General features: G+C 37.0%; 1 protein-coding gene and 2 long non-coding RNA genes across 3 annotated transcripts; all 3 read left to right on the top strand.

Annotated features, from left to right (window-relative positions):
* The first annotated feature begins 557 nt into the window (after positions 1–557).
* LOC118492242 lies at positions 558–1,940 on the top strand. Its single transcript, XR_004892780.1, has 3 exons — positions 558–668; positions 976–1,053; positions 1,687–1,940. It is a non-coding gene; the product is annotated as an uncharacterized LOC118492242 (long non-coding RNA).
* A 5,008-nt stretch (positions 1,941–6,948) lies between these two features.
* Positions 6,949–10,034, top strand: LOC110941066. The gene is made up of 6 exons (XR_002593770.2): positions 6,949–8,386; positions 8,492–8,574; positions 8,679–8,885; positions 8,999–9,207; positions 9,355–9,571; positions 9,682–10,034. It is a non-coding gene; the product is annotated as an uncharacterized LOC110941066 (long non-coding RNA).
* Positions 10,035–14,769: 4,735 nt separating this feature from the next.
* Positions 14,770–15,606, top strand: LOC118492145. Its single transcript, XM_035989949.1, has 2 exons — positions 14,770–14,857; positions 15,170–15,606. Exons 1-2 carry the CDS (start codon positions 14,770–14,772, stop codon positions 15,604–15,606), a joined length of 525 nt encoding a protein of 174 aa, XP_035845842.1.
* Positions 15,607–25,297: the final 9,691 nt, after the last annotated feature.

Raw genomic sequence — 25,297 nt, forward strand, 5'->3', positions numbered from 1 at the left:
ATTATAGTAAAATTTGCATTAGGGTAACCCCACACTTTCTATTTAAACGAACACAATACCATTTTCATTATAATCACCGCCGCACCGTGTCTTCTCTCATTCATCCATATGTTGGCCCTAAAGATGGCATCTCTTTTTTCAGTGCAAATGTAAGAGCTTTTATTTTATTTCTATCTAATTTGATTTACCTCATACTCTTTCTTTACATTTATATAAAACATGACTTGTTTTCAATTGTACTAAATTAAGAATTTTGGTTTAATTAATTGTATGGACATGTATGTTTTGATTTTGTTGGTGTTGACGTAAAATATACGCATACCAAGTCAAAGCAGTTTGAAAAATCAAGAAATTCATTACGAAATATATTTTTTGAATTTTTTTTTGTACAAGCTTGTTCTAGAAAATATCTATAAACAAATGAGGAAGAATTTGTAATACATGTTTTTTTTGTTCCTTATTTGACGTGTAGTTATAAGGATTTTTTTTGTTCTTTATTTGATGTGGAGTTATAGGGATTTTGTGTTTTATGCTTGTTTTGTTGGTTATAAATGTTAGGTTTGGTGTTATTCACCGATTTCACATCACAAATGGATCTGGCTAATCATTTACAAGCAGAATATAGCATGTTGATTGTTCTTGGCGTTTCAAGGGCTCAATTGAGAAAGGTAAAATCCAAATCCATTCGAACTACTTGAGAAAGTCAAAGGTGAAATTGCAAAAAAAAAAAAGGATAATCAAGCCATGTTGTAAAATAAAAAAAAATAAAAAAATATAGTTTTATAAAATCTTATATGGATTAAAACAAAATTGTAATATTAAGGTGTGATTTTTAGTTAATAATGTGATCTATATATTTTCCCACCAAAAGTTTGACATGTAAAATTTGTATTATATAAAAAGTAGAAGATACTTCAACCTTTTTTTGTTTTTTGTATTTGTTCAGATTATATAAGTGTGTTTGTCATATGCCAGGCTTGTAGCTCTCAAACGTCTCAATGAGCTTGTAGCTCTCAAACGTCTCAATGAATCCTGCTATTTTTGTTGAGTCAGGTAAACACACACCTATTATTATTCCCTAGTTTGATAACTGCATACTCGTCCTATACAGCGTTATCTACTTTATAAAAAAGCAAACCCTAGGTTTGGACCCCCGGATGTTTTAGAACCTCATTTTGAAATATTGTGTATTTATATATATATATATATATCATAATTGATATTTATATATGAAATTCTCTTAATTTACATCCACATAACAGTTGGAGTACGATTTTACCTTTGGATAACAATTGAAGCTTTTAATTCTATTGAATTCAATTTTTTTAATAACAATTGAATCTTTTAATTCTATTGAATTCAAAATGATTTGGCTTTCTAGTCAAATTGGTCATATTTAAACGCCATACTTTAAAAGAAAATTATTACACTTGAGATAAACACACAGAACCGTGATTTCAAATGTTTGTATGTATTATTATTATTCACTTTCATGTATCTTATTGATCTTTGAAGAATATATGGAATAAAAAATGTAAATATGTGGCATTGCAATAATGTGCTTAGCCATGGCCTTTGGAGCTTACAAAAATGGGACCATTGAGTTTGGCATGGGTCTTCAACCAAACTAGTACTTTGTGGAAATAATTAACGTAAGTATTTAGTTTTCGTCAGCGTTGCTGACAGAATTCATGTTGAAGCTGATGTTACCCAAAGACCAAAGACTACTGGAGATTCTAAAGACTAATTTCAGCTTTGCAAGATATTGTCAAGGGGGAGTTTGTTGGTGCATGTTATGTGACAACAGCTTATGATTTGGTCTTTGGATATCTTAAACAAGACTTGGATATGAAGACTTCAAGGGATTCCGAGTTTCTCAATTATTAATGTAATTCCGAGTTTGTGTCTTTGTTAATTCCGTATTTGTGTTTTATGTAATATGGGCCTAGCACAGTCTGCACGGCTGTGTGTACATAAACAGTTCATGCTTTAGGGTTTAGGGTAGACATTCTAGACAGGCAGAGAGAGGAGTTATAGAAAACACCGAGAAAGGCTGTGAGTTCGAGTGGTGTGAGATCTTGAGTGATTGTAAAGATTCATGTTCGTTAATTACAAAAGATCGGTTTAAAGTGTTTTACGTGTTCTTCATCATATTACATGTTTCTGTGTTCGTTAATCTATCAAGGGGATCCTGCACCCTTGATTGATTGTCAATCTCGTATTGATCCACGTGTGATAGGGACTTACATCAGTTATTTTCTAGTCGTATGTTGTTATTGATCGTTGTTAATTGTTATATCAGGTGGAACAACCGTCTAAAAACAATGACATACCTATACGATACGGGTTTAACAAGCAACCAACTCAAGATATAAGTAGTTGGAACGGGTCCGTGTGAGCTACATCTTGAATTAACAGGACTTCCACCACCGTCCACCACCATCGGGGTTGTTCTTTTGCTGCATCCAGATATATGCTGACCTAGGCACAACCAAGATATCTTAAAAGAGCTAAAATGGTAAAAACCCATTAATTGAAGAAGCTCTCCTAGAGAGTTATTCAACTATGCAAAACGCATAAATCATACCAATATGTGGTACTTGCCTCATCCTTGTTGGATATTGGTCTCTTTGTTGTATGAAACTACTGACCTGATCACCAATTGTCAAACATTGTAAAACAAAAGGGATGAATTCGGTGTCCTCACCTTCTACGAGGAAGCTTTGTGCATACCTTGATCGCGGTGGTATGTCCTGAAGTGGGACACACTAGTACATCAGTATAATAACCTTACCCATATCACAAGGTAATGGAACTTGAAATGTTTATTCATTTTCTTTAAGTGGATAAACAATACTGGTAATCGTCTTGGACTGCTTTTCACGAAAATTACATAAAGAATTATCTAATAGAGTGAAAATAGTTTGATTTGGCTGATATGATCTTCTTACCGGTGATTAGGGCGTGTAAGCATCCGATGTTAGGAGAGACCTAGAGGAGATCCTTTCACTACCCGATGAGCTTTACACGACTGTTTGGGTTAGCCTTATTGTCCCTATTGAGACCGAGAGGAGATTTAGGACACCTTAGTGAACCTCATTCGAGTCGAACCCTTAGAGCCCGATTTATATCCGAGTTTCTGATTCTAGTAGCATTCGGATTATCATTAGGATTCCCTGAATAGACACTCATTTCTCCTATTCCTGACTTTTAGTTCGTATGTTGCGTTCTCAGCCCGTTCCATGCTTATTTCTTCCTACTTTTTTACTCTCTCTTTTTTATTGCTTTGAATAGTTCTTTAGTTGATACTACGCTATTTTATTCAAACTAGGACCTAACAGAGGTTTAGTATATCAAAACTAGTACACTTGCCAAATTTTGAGGTTTAGTTTTGTAATTCCATTTTAAAACCCAGATTGTGTGAGATTCAAACTTTTTATACATACACCAATACACATCACTTAGCTATATTATATGTGGCTATTATAGTTTACCTATTATTGTATGTTAGACATAATAGACATCTGTTATTAGTACTTGTGTGTGGTTGCTTGTTTTGATTCTTTTAGCTACATTTTATGTTATATGAGTTCATATACTTCAAACTATAAAAATAGAAAAAAGTTTGGAACCAATAGTCTAGTTGAGGCAACCGGTTTATCTTCTATTTACCCTCATCACACTCTCACAGACTACTAATAGTGTTGCTTTGAATGGGACTACACCAGGTCTATTTGTTTGTTTTGTTTAAATTAAGTTTCGTAGTTTTAACTTAGAAAATATATAAAAGTTATAAACACCATGTGGTGGCCTATGTTTTCTATAACCTTTTTTTCTTTTTTGTGCTTCTTGATCATGTTATTTTTATTTTACTGGGTTGATACTATAATCAATATTTAAGGTGGTGGAGTTTGTTGTAGGTCTTTTCTCTTAAGTTTTCCACGAGAGATTAGGGGTTCGATCTCTCTCTCCCTCCTCACTATTACATAACCACCACATCTAAATATTAATAATAAGACTCCAATTAATGAAAATTGCAATCTCTTCTTCAATCTTACCAAATTTAATTTTAATTTATTTAACAAAAATATTTTTGTTATCCTCCTCCTCCTCCTCCTTCATCATCATCATCACCATCACCATCATCATCATCATTATTATAAATTCTCACACTTTAAATTATTATTATAAATTTTCTGACTTTAAATTTTAATATTATTATATTATATATGATAATAGTAATTTCGCATGACAATCTCTCCTTCAACCTTACAATTTTACTTTTCTTTTATTTAAAACTCATCATTATATTTGTTCTTATTATTATTTATTATAGATTCTCTCAATTTAAAATTTAATATTGTGTGCATATATATACCTATATAGGGTAAGGCTATTGTAAAAAAGATCAAAAGTGTGAGAAAGGTAAGAAAGAATCTCAGCCATTAGATCTAAATTAATTGAAAAGGGTAAACAAGTAATTTTATCATTAATTCAATTAATTAAAAACTTCCCATAACCGCCACCTTAATCATAGGAAGTATATAACACCATTCAGTAACTATATAACACAATTCAGTAATTATATAACACCATTCAGTAAGTATATAACACCATTCAGCATTCAGCAAGTATATAACACCATTCAGCAAGTATATAACATCATTCAGCAAGTATATAACACCATTCAGCATTCAGCAAGTATATAACACCTTTCAGCAAGTATATAACACTATTCAGCAAGTATATAACATCATTCATTGACTAAATATCTGATCGAAACATATTTTTTTTCTCTATATAAGTATAGCAATATGGTACTCATATTAAAGATAAAAAAACGCTCGTTATTATGGTATAATTTTTTTAAAAAAAAGTTACGTACAAAAAGTTATTGACGTTTAAAAAAGACGGGGGAAGTTACATGTGCATTGCCTAATTTCTAGTGTGTTTAAAAGACTATATTGCCCCTAGATATTTCAGATCAGTCTAAATTAATGAAAATATTTTACAATTTGGTCCCTATTGATCTCAACCATTAGATCAAAATTTTGATCTAATGGCTGAGATTCTTTCTTACCCTTCTAACACTTTAGGCCTTTTTTACAGGATCCTCTACCTATATATATATATATATATATATATATATATATATATATATATATATATATATATATATATATATATAGGGTAGGGTTCCAGCGTGAACAACCTCCCAAGAGTGAACTGCGTGAACAAATATGGACCCTTGATTTCCTTTTTAGTTGTTAAGGGTAGGATTGTAATTATATAAAAAATTAGACTTAAATCATTATTTTAATAATTGAATTAAGTTACATTTTTCCTAATTTAAATTCATTATCCACATTATGTTTATTTATTAATAAGATAATTATCAAACCAAACAACAAATTACCAGATTTCAATTTTAATTTTCATTTCAGATTTCATCACCAGAATTCAAATTTTGATTTTTAAGATCCACGTAACCTTCATATTTCAACAGTATACACATGTGTACTTGGATATAAATAGAACAGTACACATGTGTACTCAGCATCGTACATATGTGTACAGTAATTCACAGGTGTACATCAACAAACAATACAAAAAAATTCTGAGATATCACAAAAACACACCATATACACATGTGTACATCGCATTAAAAAGAGGGCAAAATCAGAATACACATGTGTACATTGCATTTAAACAAATAATTATTTTAATAATTGAATTAAGTTACATCTTTCCTAATCCTTGATTTGATTTGTGAGAGATTTATGCAATCAATTTAAGAGGATAATTGATTACTTGATTTGTGATAGATTTATGCAATCAATTTAAGATTGAAATTACACATATACCCTTTTTGTATTTAATTAAATGAAAAAAATTAACCAAATAATTACCATCATGCCACTCACTTTAATCTCAAGATCATAAAAATCAAGGGCCCAGATCAGTTCACGCAGTTCACTCTTGGGATTTTGTTCACGTTTGAACCTAATCCTATATATATATATACTATATATAAAAGCATATAGGGAGGACTTCTTAATGTAATTTGTCATTCCCTTAAAATACCCTTAGAGCATGATGTACAAGTCTTTTAAGCACAACAAACACAATTGTGACCTCACTTTCCAATAATACCCTTATTTTAGACAAACAAAAACACACGGACAAACTGGATCACTAGACCTTGGTTTAACTCTTATCGCCACTCCTATCCATCCGCTCTCTCTCTCTCTGGCGATCAAAGGTGGATCTAGGGTTTCTCTCTATAAGATGCCAGACTGAGGTTGTGGGTGGAAGAAGATGGGGTTTCACTGTTATCCGCCTCTCCTTTCCATCTGCTCTCTCTCTCTTTGGCAATCAGAGTTGGATCTAGGGTTTTTCTCTATACGACGCCAGATCAGTGTTGGTTTTGTGTTTTTTTGAATGTTTTGTGAATGGATCTACGGAGAGAGTATATATTTTTGTATTGCTTAGGGTTTTTGTTTTCTAGAAAGAGTGAACACTGCGGCTTCGTCCTTTTTTAGGATTCGATCAGATGTTACTCCAGGAAATTTGTTCCAACTCAGTTTAATACAATTAATACAATCCATTGTTCTACGTCTTCATCTATCTACATTTTGTGAATTAGGGTTTCTATGTGGAGAAGAAACGCAAGATTGGTGGTTGGAACTCATAAAAGGAATGAGTTGTTGACAATAAGACATGAATCTGATGGACAGGAATGTGTTATTTCTGTTTCTCACTAATACCTTTTTTTGATTCAGAACTTGATTTTTAATTATGCTTGTCTAGATCTAAGTGTGTAGATTGGGAATCGGCTCGCGGAGGTTACAATGATCAGGTCAATACCCACAGGTCAGTGTTTTGTCAAGTTATTGTGGATGTTTATTCTTATGTTGGCCTTCACAATGGTTTTATTCACTACAAAAAAAAAAAGCCATATAGTGGCACACATTTTTAATGGCATTTAGGTTTTCTGCCACTAATTTTTGTTTTTAATGGCACATTAGATATTTAACACATACATTTAGTGGCATTTAACTTTTATGTCACTAATCAAGGCTTTTAGTGGCATTTTGCATATGCCATCAAAATTTTATATATAACATCTGATTTAAAATTTTCACAATTTCCCTCTTTAAAACCTAAAAATTTCCCTAGAAATTTTTCAACTTTTTCACCAAAAATCAATTTCCCTCTCCAAATCATTTCATATTCCCGCTCATTCCCTTCAGCCTTCATTGGTTTCCCTCTCATTCTCACCAAAAAATCAATTTCCCCCGCTCTAATTTTTCTCTCCAAAATCTCATCCATTGCCTTCACTCAGTTTGAATACCACCAGTTCACGACTGTACCGACCAAAGACGATTGTGCTCCTGTTTAAATCCCGACATCAATTTGTATGTAATCAATCATAAATCTCTAATTTTAATTGCTGTGCTACTTGTTTTCTTTCTAATTGTTGATGGATTTGGGTGTAATTTCTGTTTTGAGGTGCACTGTAGAGTTCAATCTCACAAAAACCGGGTTCAATTCACATATATACACCGTTACAGCCATTACAGACATGTACATGAATTTTAAACATCAGTTTCTATATAGTGCGCTCAAGGTGTTCGACGAAATTACTGAACCAAATACCACTTCAATTAATGTTGTTGTTTCTGGGTTTTGTCAGAATGGGTGTTACAAGAAGGCTTTTGAGGTTTTTAAACTATTTAGCGAGTTTAAACTTAGGCCCGATTCGGTTACAGTTGCTAGCTTGTTGTCGGGTTGTGACATTTCAGTTAAAGATGGCCAGCAGATTCATTGCTGGGCTGTTAAGATTGGCATTGAAACTGATATTTATGTAGCAACTTCACTTGTTACAATGTATTTCACTGCAAACAGCCTCTGACTGCATCGGTTGTATTTAAACGAATTGGTAAAAAAACTGTAGCTTGCTGTAACGCGTATGTTACCGGTTTGTTGCAGAATCGGATTGTTGAGCCTGTGTTTAAAGTATTTAAACAAATGCTGCAATGATCAGCCCACGACGCGAATACTGTCATGTTTGTTTCTGTGTTATCTGCTTGTTCGGATAACAAGAATTTTAAATTCGGGCTGCAAGTTCACGGGCTTCTCATGAAAGTCGATTTAGTACTCGATTTGTTAGTCGGAATCCAATGATATTCGGCATGATGCTAAACGGCAAAAGCGAAAGCGATATCGGTTTGTTCATGATGTTAGAATCTAACGGGCTTAAACCGGATTTGGCAACGTGGAATATCATGATAAACGGGCTCTTGAATGTCGGAAAACCGGATGAAGCATTCTTGATCTTTAGAAAAATGCATTTGATCGGAGCGCTCTTGAAATATTATGCCAGGTAAGTACATATGATCTATTGCCTGTTTATTTTATCCTAAGAATTACTACTCTTGATTGAGAAAGTCTTGATCTGAATTTATTAATGATATTGTTATGTAACCAGAAGCATTTCTTTGCTCCATCGGCGATGTGAAGGTCAGCAGCACATTTGATCGGAGGGCACACAATGTTGTAGCTGGAGTTGAGGTGAGATGTGCATTTGTTTTTACGGGTTAATTAATTTCAAGTGAATTAATTTTATGACATACTTACATGTTATCTTTGACTTTATTCTTTTGACATACTGATAGGTTATCTTTGACTTTATTTTTCTTACATGCTGACAAGTATGACTTTCATTTGAGAGGTGTCATCTTCCTTTATAAAGAACAGACATAATGAGTTCTCTATCCATCAATTCAGTTTGATAAAACCTTATCCGAAACAAAATGGGAGGCTGCTACTGTTTCTATTCTTTTAAAGCAGTCGAACTCAACAGTTCACCGTGCTTATAGCATGTCAGTAGTCAGTATTACCCTACCTTTGATACTCTTTGTGATTAATTAATGTATCAATCATGATTTTAAAAACAATATTATCAAAATAATTATATTTTTTTATGAATACAAAGGTTTAAGACAGACCGGTTCAACTATGCATCATCCAATAGCATTAGAGGATTGTCAACCCTTCTCATCAAGCAGTGGTGCAGCTTCAATAGGGCTTTTACAAGTTATCAAATTTAGGGTGAGAAATATGCAACTTAAGTAATCATAAAGGTCGCTCTCAGTCTATTTGCATTGTCTTGTCTATATTGTCCTTGCCAGAGGTGAATTGCAGGTAATACTAATTTTGTTTATAGAGAAAAAACATATTTTGATTAAAATTCATTCCTTTCTCGTTCTTCCCCTTCAAACTAGCTTGTACCCATTTCCATACCAAATGACAAACGCCACCTAAAATTATCTTTTGTTCTTATATATTCAGGTATATTACCCTAGATATGGGTCGTCTTGTTGCTGGCACAAAATACCGTGGGGAATTCGAAGAAAGATTAAAGAAGTTAAAGGAAGAAACAACACAAAGTGATGATATCATTCTTTTTATTGATGAGGTTTACACTGTAATTGGAGCTGGAGCAGCAGAAGTTGCTATTGATGCTGCTAATATATTAAAATGAGCCCTTACCAGAGGTGAATTGCAGGTAAGCAATTATATTTTTCATAATTTGGTACTAAACATTGCTTCATGTTACATATATTAAGTTTGATTTTTAAAGTTATTTAGTTTATTCTTTCTATTGATGCATCTTAGGTGGCAGTGTATACACTTGATGAATACTGAAAACATATTGAATAATATCCAGCATTAGAGAGACGGTTCCAGCCAGTTAAGGTACCTGAGCCTTCTTTCTTTGTTTATAGTTAAGTGATAATGTTGGTGGGTTAGGCATGTTGGGTAAGAGGTCGAAAGCAGGGCTGGCAACTCATGTTTGGTTTAGGTCGGTAGGTCCGTATAACCCAAACCCACCTCCCACTTGAGTAGATAATGTTGTCGAAAAGGTGAACTCTAACCTGGTTAAATGGTTTAGCTTGTGTAGCCATTTACAATTCGTTTGTATGGCTAGTGTCATTGTCATAGTGATATCCTTTTGCAATTTATAGTTAGATACCAAACTCAACCCAGTAGCTTGGTTTAATAAGCATGAAGCACTAAGCTGTTTAGGTCCCAAAAGAAAAAGCAAAAGCGAGAGCTATATCTTATTTTTATTGAAATCCAAAAGATATGGTACCAAACTCAGCTATATCTTATTTTTATTTTCTCCCATATCTATGTCAAATCGAAAGGGAAAGGATGAATTTGGGCATTTAAAAATGTTATTTTTTTAGAAAGTGTGACAACCCTCACCAAACCAGGTATCCGTACAAATTAATTAATACTTAATTAATGCTTAATTACTGTGCTTGCTTACAATTATGGTTAAACTGCTACTTGATTTCTGATACATACATATTCATGCATCATACTTTATTGCTGTCTTAATTAATACTTAATTAATGCTTAATTACTGTGCTTGCTTACAATTATGGTTAAACTGCTACTTGATTTCTGATACATACATATTCATGCATCATACTTTATTGCTGTCACTCCATTTATTGCACACAAAACTATAGTGACAAACTTGATGCACAAAAGCACAATTAGCACAATGAACGGATAACCCAGTAAACATGCTGACATTGCCAGCACTAGACACATACTGTCTCTGAGGCCAGTATGAGCCGGGAATAGATTACTACACTAGTAGGGAGTGTAGGGAGGTGAGGATTGTAAAACTGCGTTACTAGGTGATAGTTATAGTGATCGGATGTGCCTAAAACATACTTTAATTACCAAATTCTGCACTTTATACAAAAATTCAGCATTTAACATAACTAGTAAAGTGCAAAAACATGGTAAAATAATACTAGACACTTTCCAAAGTGTCGGGAATTTATTGTGTCACTAAAAACACTATAAAAGACACTCTAAATGCTTACTTGACACTTTAACGGATCAATATTCAACCGAACAACCGGACTTTACCCGAAACATAAAAATATTGTCAATGATATTGTTTACACTTTTCTGAGCTAGTTAGGGTCCCCGAACACCCTAACATCCTTTGTATCATACTACACACTTAATACTCTAATTAATATCCTTAAAACCTAACTAGAACTTAACTATCCATTTGAAACCCAACCATAACCCCCCCCCCCTCATCCGATCGGTCCCCCAAGGGTGGGGACACACCTTCATTTCTTTGATTATTTTATTTAGTGTTGTCTAATATCCTGTGAACATAATACATGATGGATAAAAGCACCAAGATGGATTATAAGAATGCTTAAGAGATAACCCTTTCATTCACTAAACACTTCACAAAATTTGCTCTCTCTCTCCCTCTTCCTTAGTGTTCGGCCGAGAACACTAGTGCCACCACCATCATCATCAAGTCTTGATCTAGCAACATTACATACACACAAAGGTGCAAGGTGACATACGAGGAGGCTCGGTGCTTTCGGAAACTCAAGAACCTCTCTATACTTCTTTTATCCACCTTGTTTACGCCTTGATTCTTCCCTAGCCTCGAGCTAGTAGTAAGTGCTTCTAAACATCCTCTTGTTCTTGTTGAAAGTGGTTAATAAGAGATTTAACGGTTAAAAATCAAAAACACAAAAGATCATAACTAAAAGTCTTGAAAGAATGATGAACTAGATGGATAAAGAGTAACTAGTGGTGTAAATCTTGTAAATCTTGTCTAGATGTGATTATTTTATGTTGTTTGATGCTAGTAGTGGGACGGATCGTCATCTAACCATACTAGATCATGTTCATGGAACATGAACTAGTAATATGTTAAGTGTAAAAGTTGTAAGATAATGAACCCTTCCACTCATGAACATGAACTTGTGTAAATGAAAATTTTCTTGTAAAATGAGATTCAAAACTAGTAGATCTAAAGATCTACAAGTGGTTTTTCGGAAGAACGAAGTGAAATATACAAGTCTTGTTAAAAACCCGGATCTTACATAACTACAAGCATTTTAGTGAAAAAGCAAGTGTGTAAACACTTGTGTAACAAGAAGATTTAACAAAGAAATATTTTCAAAAATTTTGACTAGAAGTTGTAAAACTACAAGTTCTTTAAAAATAAGGTTTTCAAGAAACTAATTTTATTTTTAAAGATGACAAGATCCATTAAATATGTTAGAAAATCTCTACATATTTTTACAAAGCTTACAAGTTCATGAGTTTGCGATTTAGACTTATTTTGACAAGTTGGATGTTTGAATATGGTATATTGATGATTGGAAAATTGATTGATTGAATTTTGAAAAGAAAATGATACGCTAGTAAGCGTGGCCACCTCCAGTTACAGAGGAAACTCTGGCGAAATTTTTCCAAAAACATAACACTTAGAGATATTTTTTGTAACAAAGGTTTATAAATATATTTTTAACTTGTTTTTCCAAAATAAATTTCGCCATGAATTTTATTACAAAATAACCAAGTATTCGGAGGTGGAACTTTCGTAAATAAAACTTCTTAAATATATATTTAGAATATATATTTCATAGTAAAACGCTTGTGTGATTTTATGATTATTTTGTGAACTAGATATGTTATTTTTAGAGTAAAAATAATATAACTTGAATACACTGAGAAGTAACGACTCCAAAAATAATACCAACGCCTTCACAAATAAATATTTAAGTTACACCAGTATTGTTTTTACCACACGAACTTTAAAATGTAACTTATGTATTTTCGGAAAATACTCTTAAATGCGTATTTTGATAAAAGTATTATTTTGGAAATTGTATGGAATAAAATATAATATTTTTGGGAAAAATATGTATATTTTGGAGACAGAATATTTTAGACAAGTGAGACTTAAAAATTTAATGTCGGAATTATAAAAACACACATGTATTAAAACCCCCATCCTTGGGAAGGAATATATTTGTAAATAATTAAGAAGTGTAAATACGGAATAGTTGCCTAACTATTTCCCAAAACATTAAACCTTAAGCCAAGGCACGGCTGTCCGTCTAATAGAAATTAGTACGTGTAGGACGTTACACAGCAGGTTGATTGGGATTTACTATTTCGACACGCACTTCCGTGAGTTCATGTCCCCCTTTTCTCTTAACTGTTTTCAGTTTTTATACTTCGGGGGTGAAATACATGTTACAATGTTTACGGATACTTTTATACATGGTATGGTTAGCGTAAGGAGGGTTACTACTTAGATCATGTGAGTGGGAAGGTGGAAACTAGAGGCCATTAATCCTCATTGTAGGACCGAGGGTCATTTGCGGTATATCTATCTGGGTGTAGCGAGCCCAACTCCAGGCCCAACTGAACGGACCTTGGGGTGACTTTGAGCCCGAAGCAAAAATCTGCTAGGTTTGAGTCTTCCTACTGCACTTCACACATATCATTGGCCTTGCAAACCAATGGTGATCTCATTTTTCCTTATTTGCTACATACAAGGGATTTTTCATACATACAAGGGTTTTTACATACTCACTTACACATGAACTCGCTCAACTTTTGTTGATTTTTCAACTTACATGTATTTTAGGGAATTAGGGATCTTGTGAGATATGCTATGCCTACATGCTGCGTAAGAGGAGTGATGTCATCCAAGTTTAGGGTTGTGACTTTTGCCTGGACGAGTCACAAGTCTTAAGCTATGTTTATTTGATGTTTGTGGTTGTGTCTTTTGAACAAGATTTTATTTTGTTGTGTTGTATTTTCGTTGCATGTGTCGACGTTTGAAAACAATGTTGTGGTATTTTAATTTCAAAACTTGAAGTAATGGATGATTATCACGGTTTTACTTTCATATAGCTTTGTTGCGATTAAGCTATGGTATTAAGAAGTCACACCAAACAAACCCACGCTTCCGCAAAGCCAGGGTGTGACAGCTTGGTATCAGAGCCTTGATCATAGCGAACTAGGATTCCCTCTCGAGTCTAGACTATGATCACTAGGGCTCTCACGAAAACATTTTTACATTGCATACACTACGTCCATATCCCGGATACAAAACATTTTTTCATACAAAAAGTATGAGCACTTTTTCAAAAATTATGATTCAGTCTTATCGACTGGGAGGTTGGTCAGGGAGAGCAGGGATTCAGTCTTATCGACTGGGAGGTTGGTCAGGGAGAGCAGGGATTCAGTCTTATCGACTGGGAGGTTGGTCGGGGAGACCAGGGATTCAGTCAGGAAGACTGAGGGACCAATCTTTAAGATTGGGGAGGTTTTGGTCGGGGAGACCAGCGAATTAGTCTGAGAGACTAGGAGGTTCAGTCTGAGAGGCTGGGAGGTTAGACTAGTGGGACTAGGAGAACTATTTGATTGCTTATTGGTGACTAACATGCTTATTTGATTATATGATTGATTGTTTGTGCATATGTGTGTTTGTGTTACAGACATCATGCCTTCATCAGATACTGGAGAGTCAGACACTACAGATCCCATGGCTATAGTATAAGATGACATAGTTTCATCGGAGCACGAGGTTGACACTTCCGATACTACTGATGGCCATCTCGCTGGGGATTAACCACTCGCGGTGATCCCTGCTCCTGTGCCCCTTGCTGCTTATCCTTTTGTTGATATGCCCCTCGATGTCGTTTCTGACGACGATGTCGATCTGTTTGAGGAGGCCAACCTTGAGGGTGAGGCCCTTATTGCTGCTGATGATATCCTACTTCTTGCTGAGACTCCTGCAGAGGAGGCTCCCGTTCATTCACTTGTTCCAGACTCCTTTGAGTCTGTGGCGTCCGCATCTTTGCATACACAGAGAGTGCAACACCACTCACACGACACCGGCCCTGCATGGCGTCATCGGCTGCACCTGCTCCCGCACATAGCTTCGAGTTTGATCATGGTGCTGATGATGATCCAGATCCTGTTTTTCCACCTGGTTTTGATCCTGACCAGGATATTGAGTTCATTCACTTAGACCAGCCCCTGGAGGATCCTGTAGCCCCTGTCGATCCTTTGTTTGATGACCCAGCTGATTTTGATATGGAGTTTGTTGATCCGGAGCCTGATGTGGCCCCAGAGCCTCTAGTTGCTCCTGACCCCGCGTTAGAGCATGACCTTGTTCATGCCAATGCACCTGCTGTTGCTCCTTTTGTTGATGATATACCTGTTGACGATCATTCTGTTGTTGCTCCACCGTTGGTGGATGATCATGCTGTTGATGCTCATGTTGATGTTCCACTTTTGATAGAGGATCCTATTGTTGCAGCACTTCCTGATCCAGTGCCGGTGCTGTTCGACCGTGCACCTTTTGCGACCCATCTTGATCTACGATACGCTCACACCCGCAACGGGTGGATAGATGATGACGATGATTACCCACCTTTTGTGATACCAGTTACACCCCTTGTAGCCCCCATTTCAGCCCCTGTTTCAGCTCCCATTGATGTTCCTTTGCTTCCCACACACACCCCAGATGCTCGCCGCACAGACTTACCTATCACGTTTCTTCAGGACATACCTCCACCACGTCCTGGAGAGGGTTCATCTCGTCAGCCTTTTGGTCATACACCTTTTGTGTCAGGAGGAGACCAGTTTGTGCCCCAGATTTCTCATCCTACTTTTGTTCCCACTGTTGCACCATTTACTGTACCATCCTTCGCTCCATCTAGTGAGCCATTCCTCTAGACTACGCCCCCCATTATTCCACCGTCTGATCCGTATCACCCATACCACGTGGAGTATTCTACGGAGGATATTCTCACATCTTTCATGATACAGCAGGAGGCGCTGACCCGTCGCGTGCAGGAGCTGGAGAGAGCTCAGCGACCACCGTGCCATTACCAGACCTCACCTACAGTATCACACCCTCCGCGTCCACTTTCACCCGATTCTGCCGCTCGTTTTTGGACTCCTGAGCAGCAGATAGCATACTTGATGCGCTCTCATCGCGCTATGGAGGAGGACTGGCTTCATATGCGACGTTTACTCTTTTCTCGTTATGAACTTGTAAACCTTACATTGTGGTCTTGATTTATGATAGTGCAATCGCAGTATTCTCATTATACGTGATGTTGGCTTGATTGTTTATAACATGTGATGTTATGTGTTTGATTTATTTATAACATGAGATGTTATGTGTTTGATATTGTCGTTACATACGTATGCCTTATACTTATTATGGCCTGACCTACGTAAAACATCTTTTAGAAGATGCCTCCAAGACGCGAGATGTGTATGTCTGCCAATAAGGCAGAACTCCAAGGAATCATTGCTGCCGCCATAGCGCAGTATGCAGCCTCACAAGGAGGAACCAGTGGAAGCAATTCGAACAACAACGGCAATAACAATCCACCTCATGGTAACGTTAAGTCATTTGAGACATACTACGATACATTTGGATATTTATAGCACGTTCGCTGATACCATTTGTATATTCTAACGTATGTGCAGGGTGCACTTACAAGCAGTTCCTCGACTGCAAGCCCGTGAACTTCGATGGGAGGTGTTGTTGCTTTTGTAAGATGGGCAGAGAAGACTGAGTCTGTTCTCAAAATGAGCAAGTGTGCTCCCGAGCAACAAGTGACCTACATTTCTGGGCTATTTTTGGATGGAGCCCTATCCTGGTGGAACTTACAAGTGCAAACTTTGGGTGAAGCTCCTGCTTATGCAATGACATGGAATGAGCTAAATGAGCTCATGCGAAGAAAGTATTGCTCGCGTGCGGAGATTAAGAAGCTGGAAACTGAATTCTGGCACTTGAAAATGGAAGGTACCAAGATTGCGGAGTATGTTCAGAGATTCCACGACTTATCTCATGTGGTACCTTATATGGTTACACTGGAATTCAAACGAATCGAGCACTTTATTTGGGGCTTAGCACCTCAGATCATGAGTATGGTCACTACTTCCAAGCCTGTGATAATCACAGAGGCCATCGATCTGAGCGTAGCTCTTAATGAGGAGGCCATTCGCTTAAACAAGTTTTCAAATTTTGAGAAGAAAAAGAAAGAGACTCACATAGAGTCATCTGGCAAGAAAGGAGAATCAAGCACACCGGTCCAAGCTGCAACCGGTGCTGGGAAGAAAGGGAAAGGTTATATGGGCACACAGCCCAAGTGTAACACCTGCCAGCGTCATCATTCTGGCCGGTGTGGGCCAAAAATATGTGAAGCTTGTGGGAAAGTTGGCCATTTGAAGGATACTTGCTGGGTTAGTGCTGGCCGAGGTGGCCAAGGAGGTTTTGGTAATAGGAACAACAACCGTGGTGGAAATGGCAATCGTCCGCAAGGGAATAATGGCGGAAATGGAAACCGAGGGAACAATGCAAATCAAGCTGGTAATGCGAATCGAAATCAAAACAACACTCAAGCTGGGAACGGAGGTGGTAATGGGCAAAGACTGGGCTGTTTTAACTGTGGGGATGTTGGGCATTTCAAGAAGGAATGCCCGCAGCTAAATCAAGCCCGCGAAAAAGTGTTTAACATCAAGGCGAGGGAAGCGCGCCAGGATCTCAATGTTGTTACTGGTACGTTCCCTATAAACCAACGCTTTGCATCCGTTTTGTTTGATATTGGTGCCGACTATCGCTTCGTGTCGTTAGAATTTAAGAATATGTTTGGGTTAGCTGCTACTAGATTAGATATTCCGTACTCGATCGAACTGGCTAATGGAAAGCTAGTTGAAGCAAATGAAGTTGTCAGAGGTTGTGTAATCGAGTTAGGAGAGCGTGAGTTCACTTTGGATCTACTACCGGTCAAGTTGGGAAGTTTCGATGTGGTAGTAGGGATGGATTGGTTGTCACGAAACAAGGCTGAGATTGCCTGTCACGAAAAGATCATTCACATCCCAACAGACGATGGAGAAACGATCGTAGTTCATGGATAAAAGCGCGATACACCTCTAAGAATCATCAGCTGTCTAAAAGCTCGAAGGTGTTTACAGAAGGGATGTGCTGCCTTCTTGGCACACATCGTGGATAAGAAAGCTGCTGAGCCAAAGATCGAAGACATCCCTGTCGTGAAGGAATATCCGGAGGTCTTTCCAGAAGACTTGCCAGGATTACCGCCACAAAGGCAAGTGGAGTTTCACATTGACTTGTTACCAGGCGCCGCGCCTGTGGCTAAAGCACCTTATCGACTTGCACCGTCAGAGATGCAGGAGTTGTCGACACAACTTCAAGAGTTGTTAGATAAGGGATTCATCAGACCAAGCTTCTCACCTTGGGGAGCTCCAGTTCTGTTTGTCAAAAAGAAAGACGGTAGTTTTCGTATGTGTATTGACTACCGGGAGTTGAACAAGTTAACTATCAAGAATAGATATCCCCTGCCAAGGATTGATGATTTATTTGACCAGTTGCAAGGTTCAAGCTACTACTTGAAGATCGATTTGCGATCAAGTTATCACCAGCTGAGAATACAAGAGGAAAGTATTCCCAAGACCGCTTTTAGAACTCGATATGGACATTACGAGTTTCTGGTAATGCTGTTTGGGTTGACAAACGCGCCAGCTGTTTTTATGGATTTGATGAATCGAGTTTGTAAACCGTACCTCGACAAGTTCGTGATTCTGTTTATTGACGACATCTTGATTTATTCGAAGACGAAGAATGAACACGAACAACATTTAAGAGCTATTTTAGAGTTGCTGAAAAAGGAAAAGTTGTATGCCAAATTCTCGAAGTGCGAATTTTGGTTACGCGAAGTCCAATTTCTTGGACACGTGGTTAATGGAGATGGAATCCATGTGGATCCCACAAAGATTGAAGCAATAAAGAATTTGGAGACTCCAAAAACGCCAACCGAGATTCGACAATTCTTAGGTTTGGCTGGGTACTATCGAAGGTTTATTGAGGATTTCTCAAAAATCGCTCAACCCCTGACTTTCCTTACGCAGAAGGATAAGAAGTTTGATTGGGGAATCAAACAGGAGGAAGTATTCCAGTTATTGAAAGACAAGCTTTGCAATGCGCCGATCTTATCGCTACCAGAGGGAACTGATGATTTCATGGTATACTGTGACGTCTCGCGTCAAGGTTTGGGTTGCGTGTTGATGCAACGCCAGAAAGTTATAGCTTACGCTTCGCGCCAATTGAAAGTTCATGAAAAGAATTATACCACGCATGATTTGGAACTAGGCGCAGTGGTATTTGCGTTGAAGATTTGGAGACATTATCTATATGGTACAAAGTGTACAATCTTCAGGGATCATAAAAGTCTGCAACACATATTCGACCAGAAGGAGCTAAATATGAGACAAAGACGTTGGGTCGAATTGTTGAACGATTACGACTGCGAGATCAAGTATCATCCAGGGAAGGTGAATGTGGTCGCCGATTCCCTAAGTCGAAAAGAAAGGATCAAGCCCATAAGGGTTAGGGCTTTAGAGATGATTATCCAGACAGATCTTTCCCTGCGCATTCGTGCCGCACAGAAAGAGGCTCTGAAAGAAAGAAACGTTGAAGAGGAATATCTCCGTGGAATGGAGAAACAGTTGGTACCAAACGAGGAAGGAACATTGTGTTTCATGAGACGGATTTGGGTTCCTCTGTTTGGTGGTTTGAGAAAAGTTATTTTTGATGAAGCTCACAAGTCATGGTATTCTATTCACCCAGAAGCGGATAAAATGTACCAAGATCTTAAGGATTATTATTGGTGGCCTAGGATGAAAGGCGACGTTGCTGTTTATGTTAGCAAATGTCTAACGTGCGCCAAGGTAAAAGCTGAATACCAAAGCCTTCAGGACTTCTGCAACAACATGAGATTCCCAAATGGAAATGGGAATAGATTTCAATGGATTTTATAACAAAGTTACCAAAAACGCCAAGAGGTCATGACACTATTTGGGTAATAGTAGACCGGCTAACAAAATTTGCGCACTTCTTACCCATCAGAGAGAAGGATAACACGAGCAAGTTGGCCGAAATATACATGAGAGAAATCGTTGCACGTCATGGAGTGCCTCTCTCGATCATCTCTGATAGAGACGAAAGGTTTGTGTCAAGGATTTGGCAGTTTTTCCAAGAAGCTTTTCGCTCACAGTTGAACCTGAGTACAGCATTTCACCCGCAAACTGATGGCCAGAGCGAGAGAACTATTCAGACATTGGAAGATATGCTGAGAGCATGTGTTATAGATCTGGGTGGTAGCTGGGATAAAGATTTACCATTGGTCGAATTTTCATACAACAACAGCTACCACACCAGTATTGGAGCCGTGCCATTTGAAGCTCTATATGGCCGCAAGTGCAGATCATCGTTTTGTTGGTCTGATGCAGGTGATAGACAATTAGTTGGTCCTGAAGTGGTCCAGGAAACCACAGATAAGATTGCACAGATCCAAGATCGCATCAAGGCGGCTCGCGATCGACAAAAATGCTATGCGGACCGAAGAAGGAAACCTCTAGAGTTTGAGGTAGGAGACATGGTATTGTTGAAGGTATCACACTGGAAGGGTGTGGCACGCTTCGGGAAGCGTGGAAAGTTGAATCCGCGTTATATTGGTCCATTCAAGATTCTGGAAAGAATTGGTTTAGTAGCATACAAGTTGGACTTACTTGCCGAGCTGAATGGTGTTCACGATGCGTTTCATGTATCAAATCTGAAGAAGAGTCCAACGCAAGAAACTGTTGTCATTCCCGCAGACGAGATTCATATTGACGACACGCTCCATTTTGTCGAAGAACCGGTTGAGGTTACAAATTGGAAGATAAACAAAACCCGCAGGAGCAGTGTTAAACTCGTCAAAGTACGTTGGAATGCAAGACATGGTCCAGAATACACCTGGGAACGTGAGGACCGAATGAAAGAGAAATACCCCCACTTATTTCCCAAGACCCCTGCAACTAGAAGCAGAGCCTAAAATTTCGGGACGAAATTTTCTTAACGGGGGGAGAAAGAGAAACACCCCCACTTGAAAGTGTAATTTTGGGTTTGTTATGTAAAGGTTTCGCTTATATGGACATGTCCATAAAAGCGAAACTACTTGTTAAGAGGTTTCGCTCATATGGACTGTCCACATAAGCGAAACTATCAACCCTATAAATACCCAAAGTGTTTTCTCATTTTGCACATTGATGTCAAGTGTGTAGCTGACCTGCTGCCCGTGTATTTTCAGAAAGTTGAATGAGAAAACGGTGTTAAATTGTATTACTTCTGTTTCTACTCCTTTCTTTCTTTGATTCATGCAGATTTTGTATTTCCGTTGCATTTTCGGTAGTTGCTAGCTCCGATTGTCTCAAATGACTGTCAAATTCGGTCCTACAATTGGTATCAGAGCCAGTTGTGAGCTAGTTGGCCCGAATCAAAGCCTTTTTCAAGCACATTTTGAGTTTCAGACCTTTCCGACGGACAAAATGGACTGAGATTTGAGTATATAGTGTAAAACTGATTAATAACAAATCCTTGAGAAATTCAGACCTAAAATCAGCTTAAAAGTGACTTAAAATGGCTCGAGAATAGGTTCCGCTTTTGTGTCATATGGAGTAGTTTCGCTTATACGGCATCAGAAACAAGTGGTTTCGCTCGTGTAGTTTCGCTTATTGTGACATTTTAGAGGTTGCGCTCATAGGTTTCGCTCCAAAATGTCAGTGTTGAGGTTTCGCTCGAGTGGTTTCGCTTATTAGTCAGTATAGTAGTTCCGCTCTTGAGGTCATTTAGTAGTTCCGCTTGTAAGGTCAATAAGTAGTCTCGCTTATTTGGTCATCACATAGTTTCGCTTTTGTGAACACAAGTAGTTCCGCTCTTACATACACTTAGAGTCTAGTTTCGCTTATTTGACCTGTTTTAGTGTAAAAACCATATTTTGAGTGTTTTGTCCGTATCGTACATGATCAAGTGTTGGAAACTCAGTCTGTGTTAAAAGTTTTCGATAAAAACAACCTGTTAATCAAAAAGTTAAACATTTTTTGGAAATTTGTCACTAAAATGGAACATCAAGATTTTTTTTAACTTGTTTGCGGGTAGTGGTTTGACGGCTACGCAAAGTCCGGCGAGTGTCATGCAGAACGTTAACATGGAGAATGAATTGGGGACTATGCAAAAGCCACCAAAGCTCATGAGATCCTCATTTCACCTCTTTCTAGCCTTTCCTCCCATATGCCCCTTCTGTAAGGACTTGGTGGTTTCTCCGGCATATCTTCTTCTAGTAATATTCTTTCAGGTTGTGTTCAGGGAATATCATGACATCCCTGTCAATCTCTTGAACCATGACTGTTTGAGTTTCAGAGATTTTTCTCTTTACAATTTGTGGCTGTCTTGAGGAGTGAGCTTCCTGTTCCCAATTCGTCATGGCTTGCTGGGTTATGTCTTTACTTCTGGCAGTCTCCCCAGATGAAGTTTGTTTTGGACCAGATTGAGGGATTTTGATGTTTAAATCAGAGATAACCAAAGGTGAGGATGCTAACCGTTTTACCATTTCTTCTTTTGAGATTGCAGAAGGTGGACCTATTACAGTGGTTCCAACTTCAGTGATTGGTGTGATAATTGGTTGCTGTCTGATGGGCTTTGCTACTTCCAGATGAGATGCTTCAATAGGAATGGGCTTCATGATTTCTTGGGGATCAAGTTTATCCAGTCTGGCAATATTGAAATGCATTATCTTCATGAGAGATTGCACTTCACCCACAAGTTTGGCATTGTTGGCTTCATTCTCCTACACTTTTGCAAATTCCGCTTGATTCTTTTCCTACAGTGTAGCCCATCCTTTGACCAGATTCTCAAGGGCATCAGTGATGATATTGTTGCTTACCCTTAGAATTGTAATCTCCTCCAGAACTTTGTTTGAGCTGCTTGATTTTCTTGACTCCACAGGATTTGTGACTTGTGTTTTGATTTTCTCCCTTTCTGTGAAAATCTTCTGAATTTCTGATGCAGGAATGCTGGTTTCTGGTGTCTTTTCTTTCTATTTCTGCAGAGCTTTTGGAGCTTCAGTATTCTTCTCTGTTTGTGTCTTCATACCTCGATCGTACCACGAGCACTAATGGTCTTAAGATTTCACCTATCCAATCACATAATCTAACCGTTCCTTCCTTAGCTAACCATACCATTTGTAATTGTCTGCAGCAGTATGTAACATGTATTTCACCCCCAAAGTTGTAAAACTGAAAACAGTTAAGAGAAAAGGGGGACATGAACTCACTATATTGCGTCTTTGTATTCGTAACCCAAATCTCCGCGGCAAACATGACTACCTACAATGGTCTAATGTCTATTAGACGAACGGGTCGTGCCTTGTTTAGTATGTATGTTTTTGAGTTACGATTCTGGTATTATTCCAAGTTATAATAATTGTATTTAGTTTTAGAATAATTATTTATATAATATTTCTGTATTAATACTTCTCGAGTATTCGTATTCGTGTTCCCTTCCCAAGGATGGGGGTTTTTAATACATGTATGCTTTATAATTCCGAAAATATATTTTGAGTCCCACTTAGAAAATATACTTAACTCATTTGTCCAAAAGAACTTATTTCCAAAATATATATAGTTTTCCCAAAAATAATATATTTTTACTTCCTTGATTTTCAAAATAATATTCCACCAAAAACATATGTGTAAAGGGACTTTCTGAAAAATTTCGTAAGTTACGTTCCAATGTTTGGTAATATAACATTACTTGTGTAACTTAAATAATCATTTTTGTGAGAGCGTTAGTATTATTTTGGAATCGTACTTTCATGGTATTTTCAAGTTATATTATTTTTACCCTAAAAATAATATATCTAGTACACAAAATAACAAACAATCACACAAGTGTCTCAGCATAAAATTTATCTTCTAAGTATATGTTTACCCATTTTTATTTGCGAAAACCAACCTCCGATACTTTGTATTTCGTAACAAAATTTATGGCGAAGTTTGTATTTGAAACACAAGTTATGAGATATATTAGTAACACTTGTTTAGAAAAACATTTTCTAAGTATTGGAATTTTAGAAAAATTCGCCAGAGTTTCCTTTGTAAATGGAGGCGTCCACGCTTACTAGCGTATCATTTTCTTTAACATATAACGCGTTAGTTCGCTTTCAAATAACAAACCCGACATTTAGGCGTGCAAAATACTACTTATGTCCTTTCAGTTTTAATATACGAAACTGGGCTGTTTTCGGGTATTTTATTAAAATAGTTATCTTATTCCAAAAAATCCCAAATTTTTACAGAATGTCTTATACGATCTAAATATTATTGTGTAAAAATATCGTGGTCCAAATCTTCACCAATATTTTATAGAAAATCATTTTCTGGACTGAAATTAGATTTATCTTTTTCCGACTGCTGTCCGCGAAATAATTTATTTAAAATTCATCGAGAGTCCGATTTATGAAATTCTGGTGAGAGAATTACAAATACATCGGTGGTCATCTACAGTACAAATTTCAGGATCTAACTTTACTCAGGTTTCAAGTTATGACTAAAAATATAACTCTCATTTACTGCTGTAAAAATGCAGCTTTAGCTGCTGTTACAAAATGACACTTTAAAAATAGTAAACGAAATCCAAAAATTATGATTCTGGTGCCATTAGAACCGTATTTCATAATACATAAACCTAGACTTCAGAAAATACATTTTTCGTTAACTTATGATCTGGTTACAGCCAGTTAAAGTCGGCTGAAAATGCAAATCATCATGCTTTTTGTTGTATAAGTGCCATTAAAAAGTACACATACGATTACCATTCATTCTAATAACGATTTATCTCATAACGTAAGTTATTTATTACAGCAGATCATTGTTTATATTACTCAGATTTATCATGACTACTTCATCATTTTAACAATGCTTCATTACTTTAACCATTCTTCATCCTTTATGTTTCAAGACTTGTTTAAATTCTTTAGAGTTCTTATGTTTTTGATCTTTAAACATCATTAACCAGTTAAATAACAAGTAAAATACAAGGATCTAAGTGCTTACCACTAGCACAAAGCTAGGAGAGTTCAAGTGAAGAAATGTGGTGGTTAAAAGAAAACGAGAGAGGTCCTTGAGCTTCCGAGTGCACCAAGCTTACTTGTATGATCTCCTACACCTATTTATGCTCTTGAAATGGTTGAAGATGGTTGAATGATGATGATGGGAGGATAGAGTCTTGTGTTGAAGTTGTGAAGATGATAAAAATGTGTGTCTAGTGGGTTTATAAAACAAACTTCCAACACTCCATCCTTTGGTCCTTATGTCATCTAAAGTACCCTACATATCCCTTAAACAATTAGAAGAAAATCAAGGGGATTTCCCATGTGTCATAACCGGTTTGGAGGGGGGGGGTTGGCTTAGTTAGGATGCAATGGATAATTAGTCCATCTAGTTAGAAGGTTAAACGATTTAGTTAGTGGTTTATGATGTGTTATTAAATATATAGTGTGTTAGGGTGTTCGGGGAC

Source organism: Helianthus annuus, chromosome 5, assembly GCF_002127325.2.
Source record: "Helianthus annuus cultivar XRQ/B chromosome 5, HanXRQr2.0-SUNRISE, whole genome shotgun sequence".
NCBI lineage: Eukaryota > Viridiplantae > Streptophyta > Magnoliopsida > Asterales > Asteraceae > Helianthus > Helianthus annuus.

What these genes read in the sequence shown, in the direction of transcription:
- LOC118492145 (XM_035989949.1), top strand. Translation starts at nt 14,770, where the DNA reads ATGGCGTCATCGGCTGCACCTGCTCCCGCACATAGCTTCGAGTTTGAT. An exon ending in AGATCCTGTTTTTCCACCTG is followed by an intron (nt 14,858 to 15,169) that starts GTTTTGATCCTG and finishes CACTTTTGATAG; the next exon opens with AGGATCCTATTGTTGCAGCA.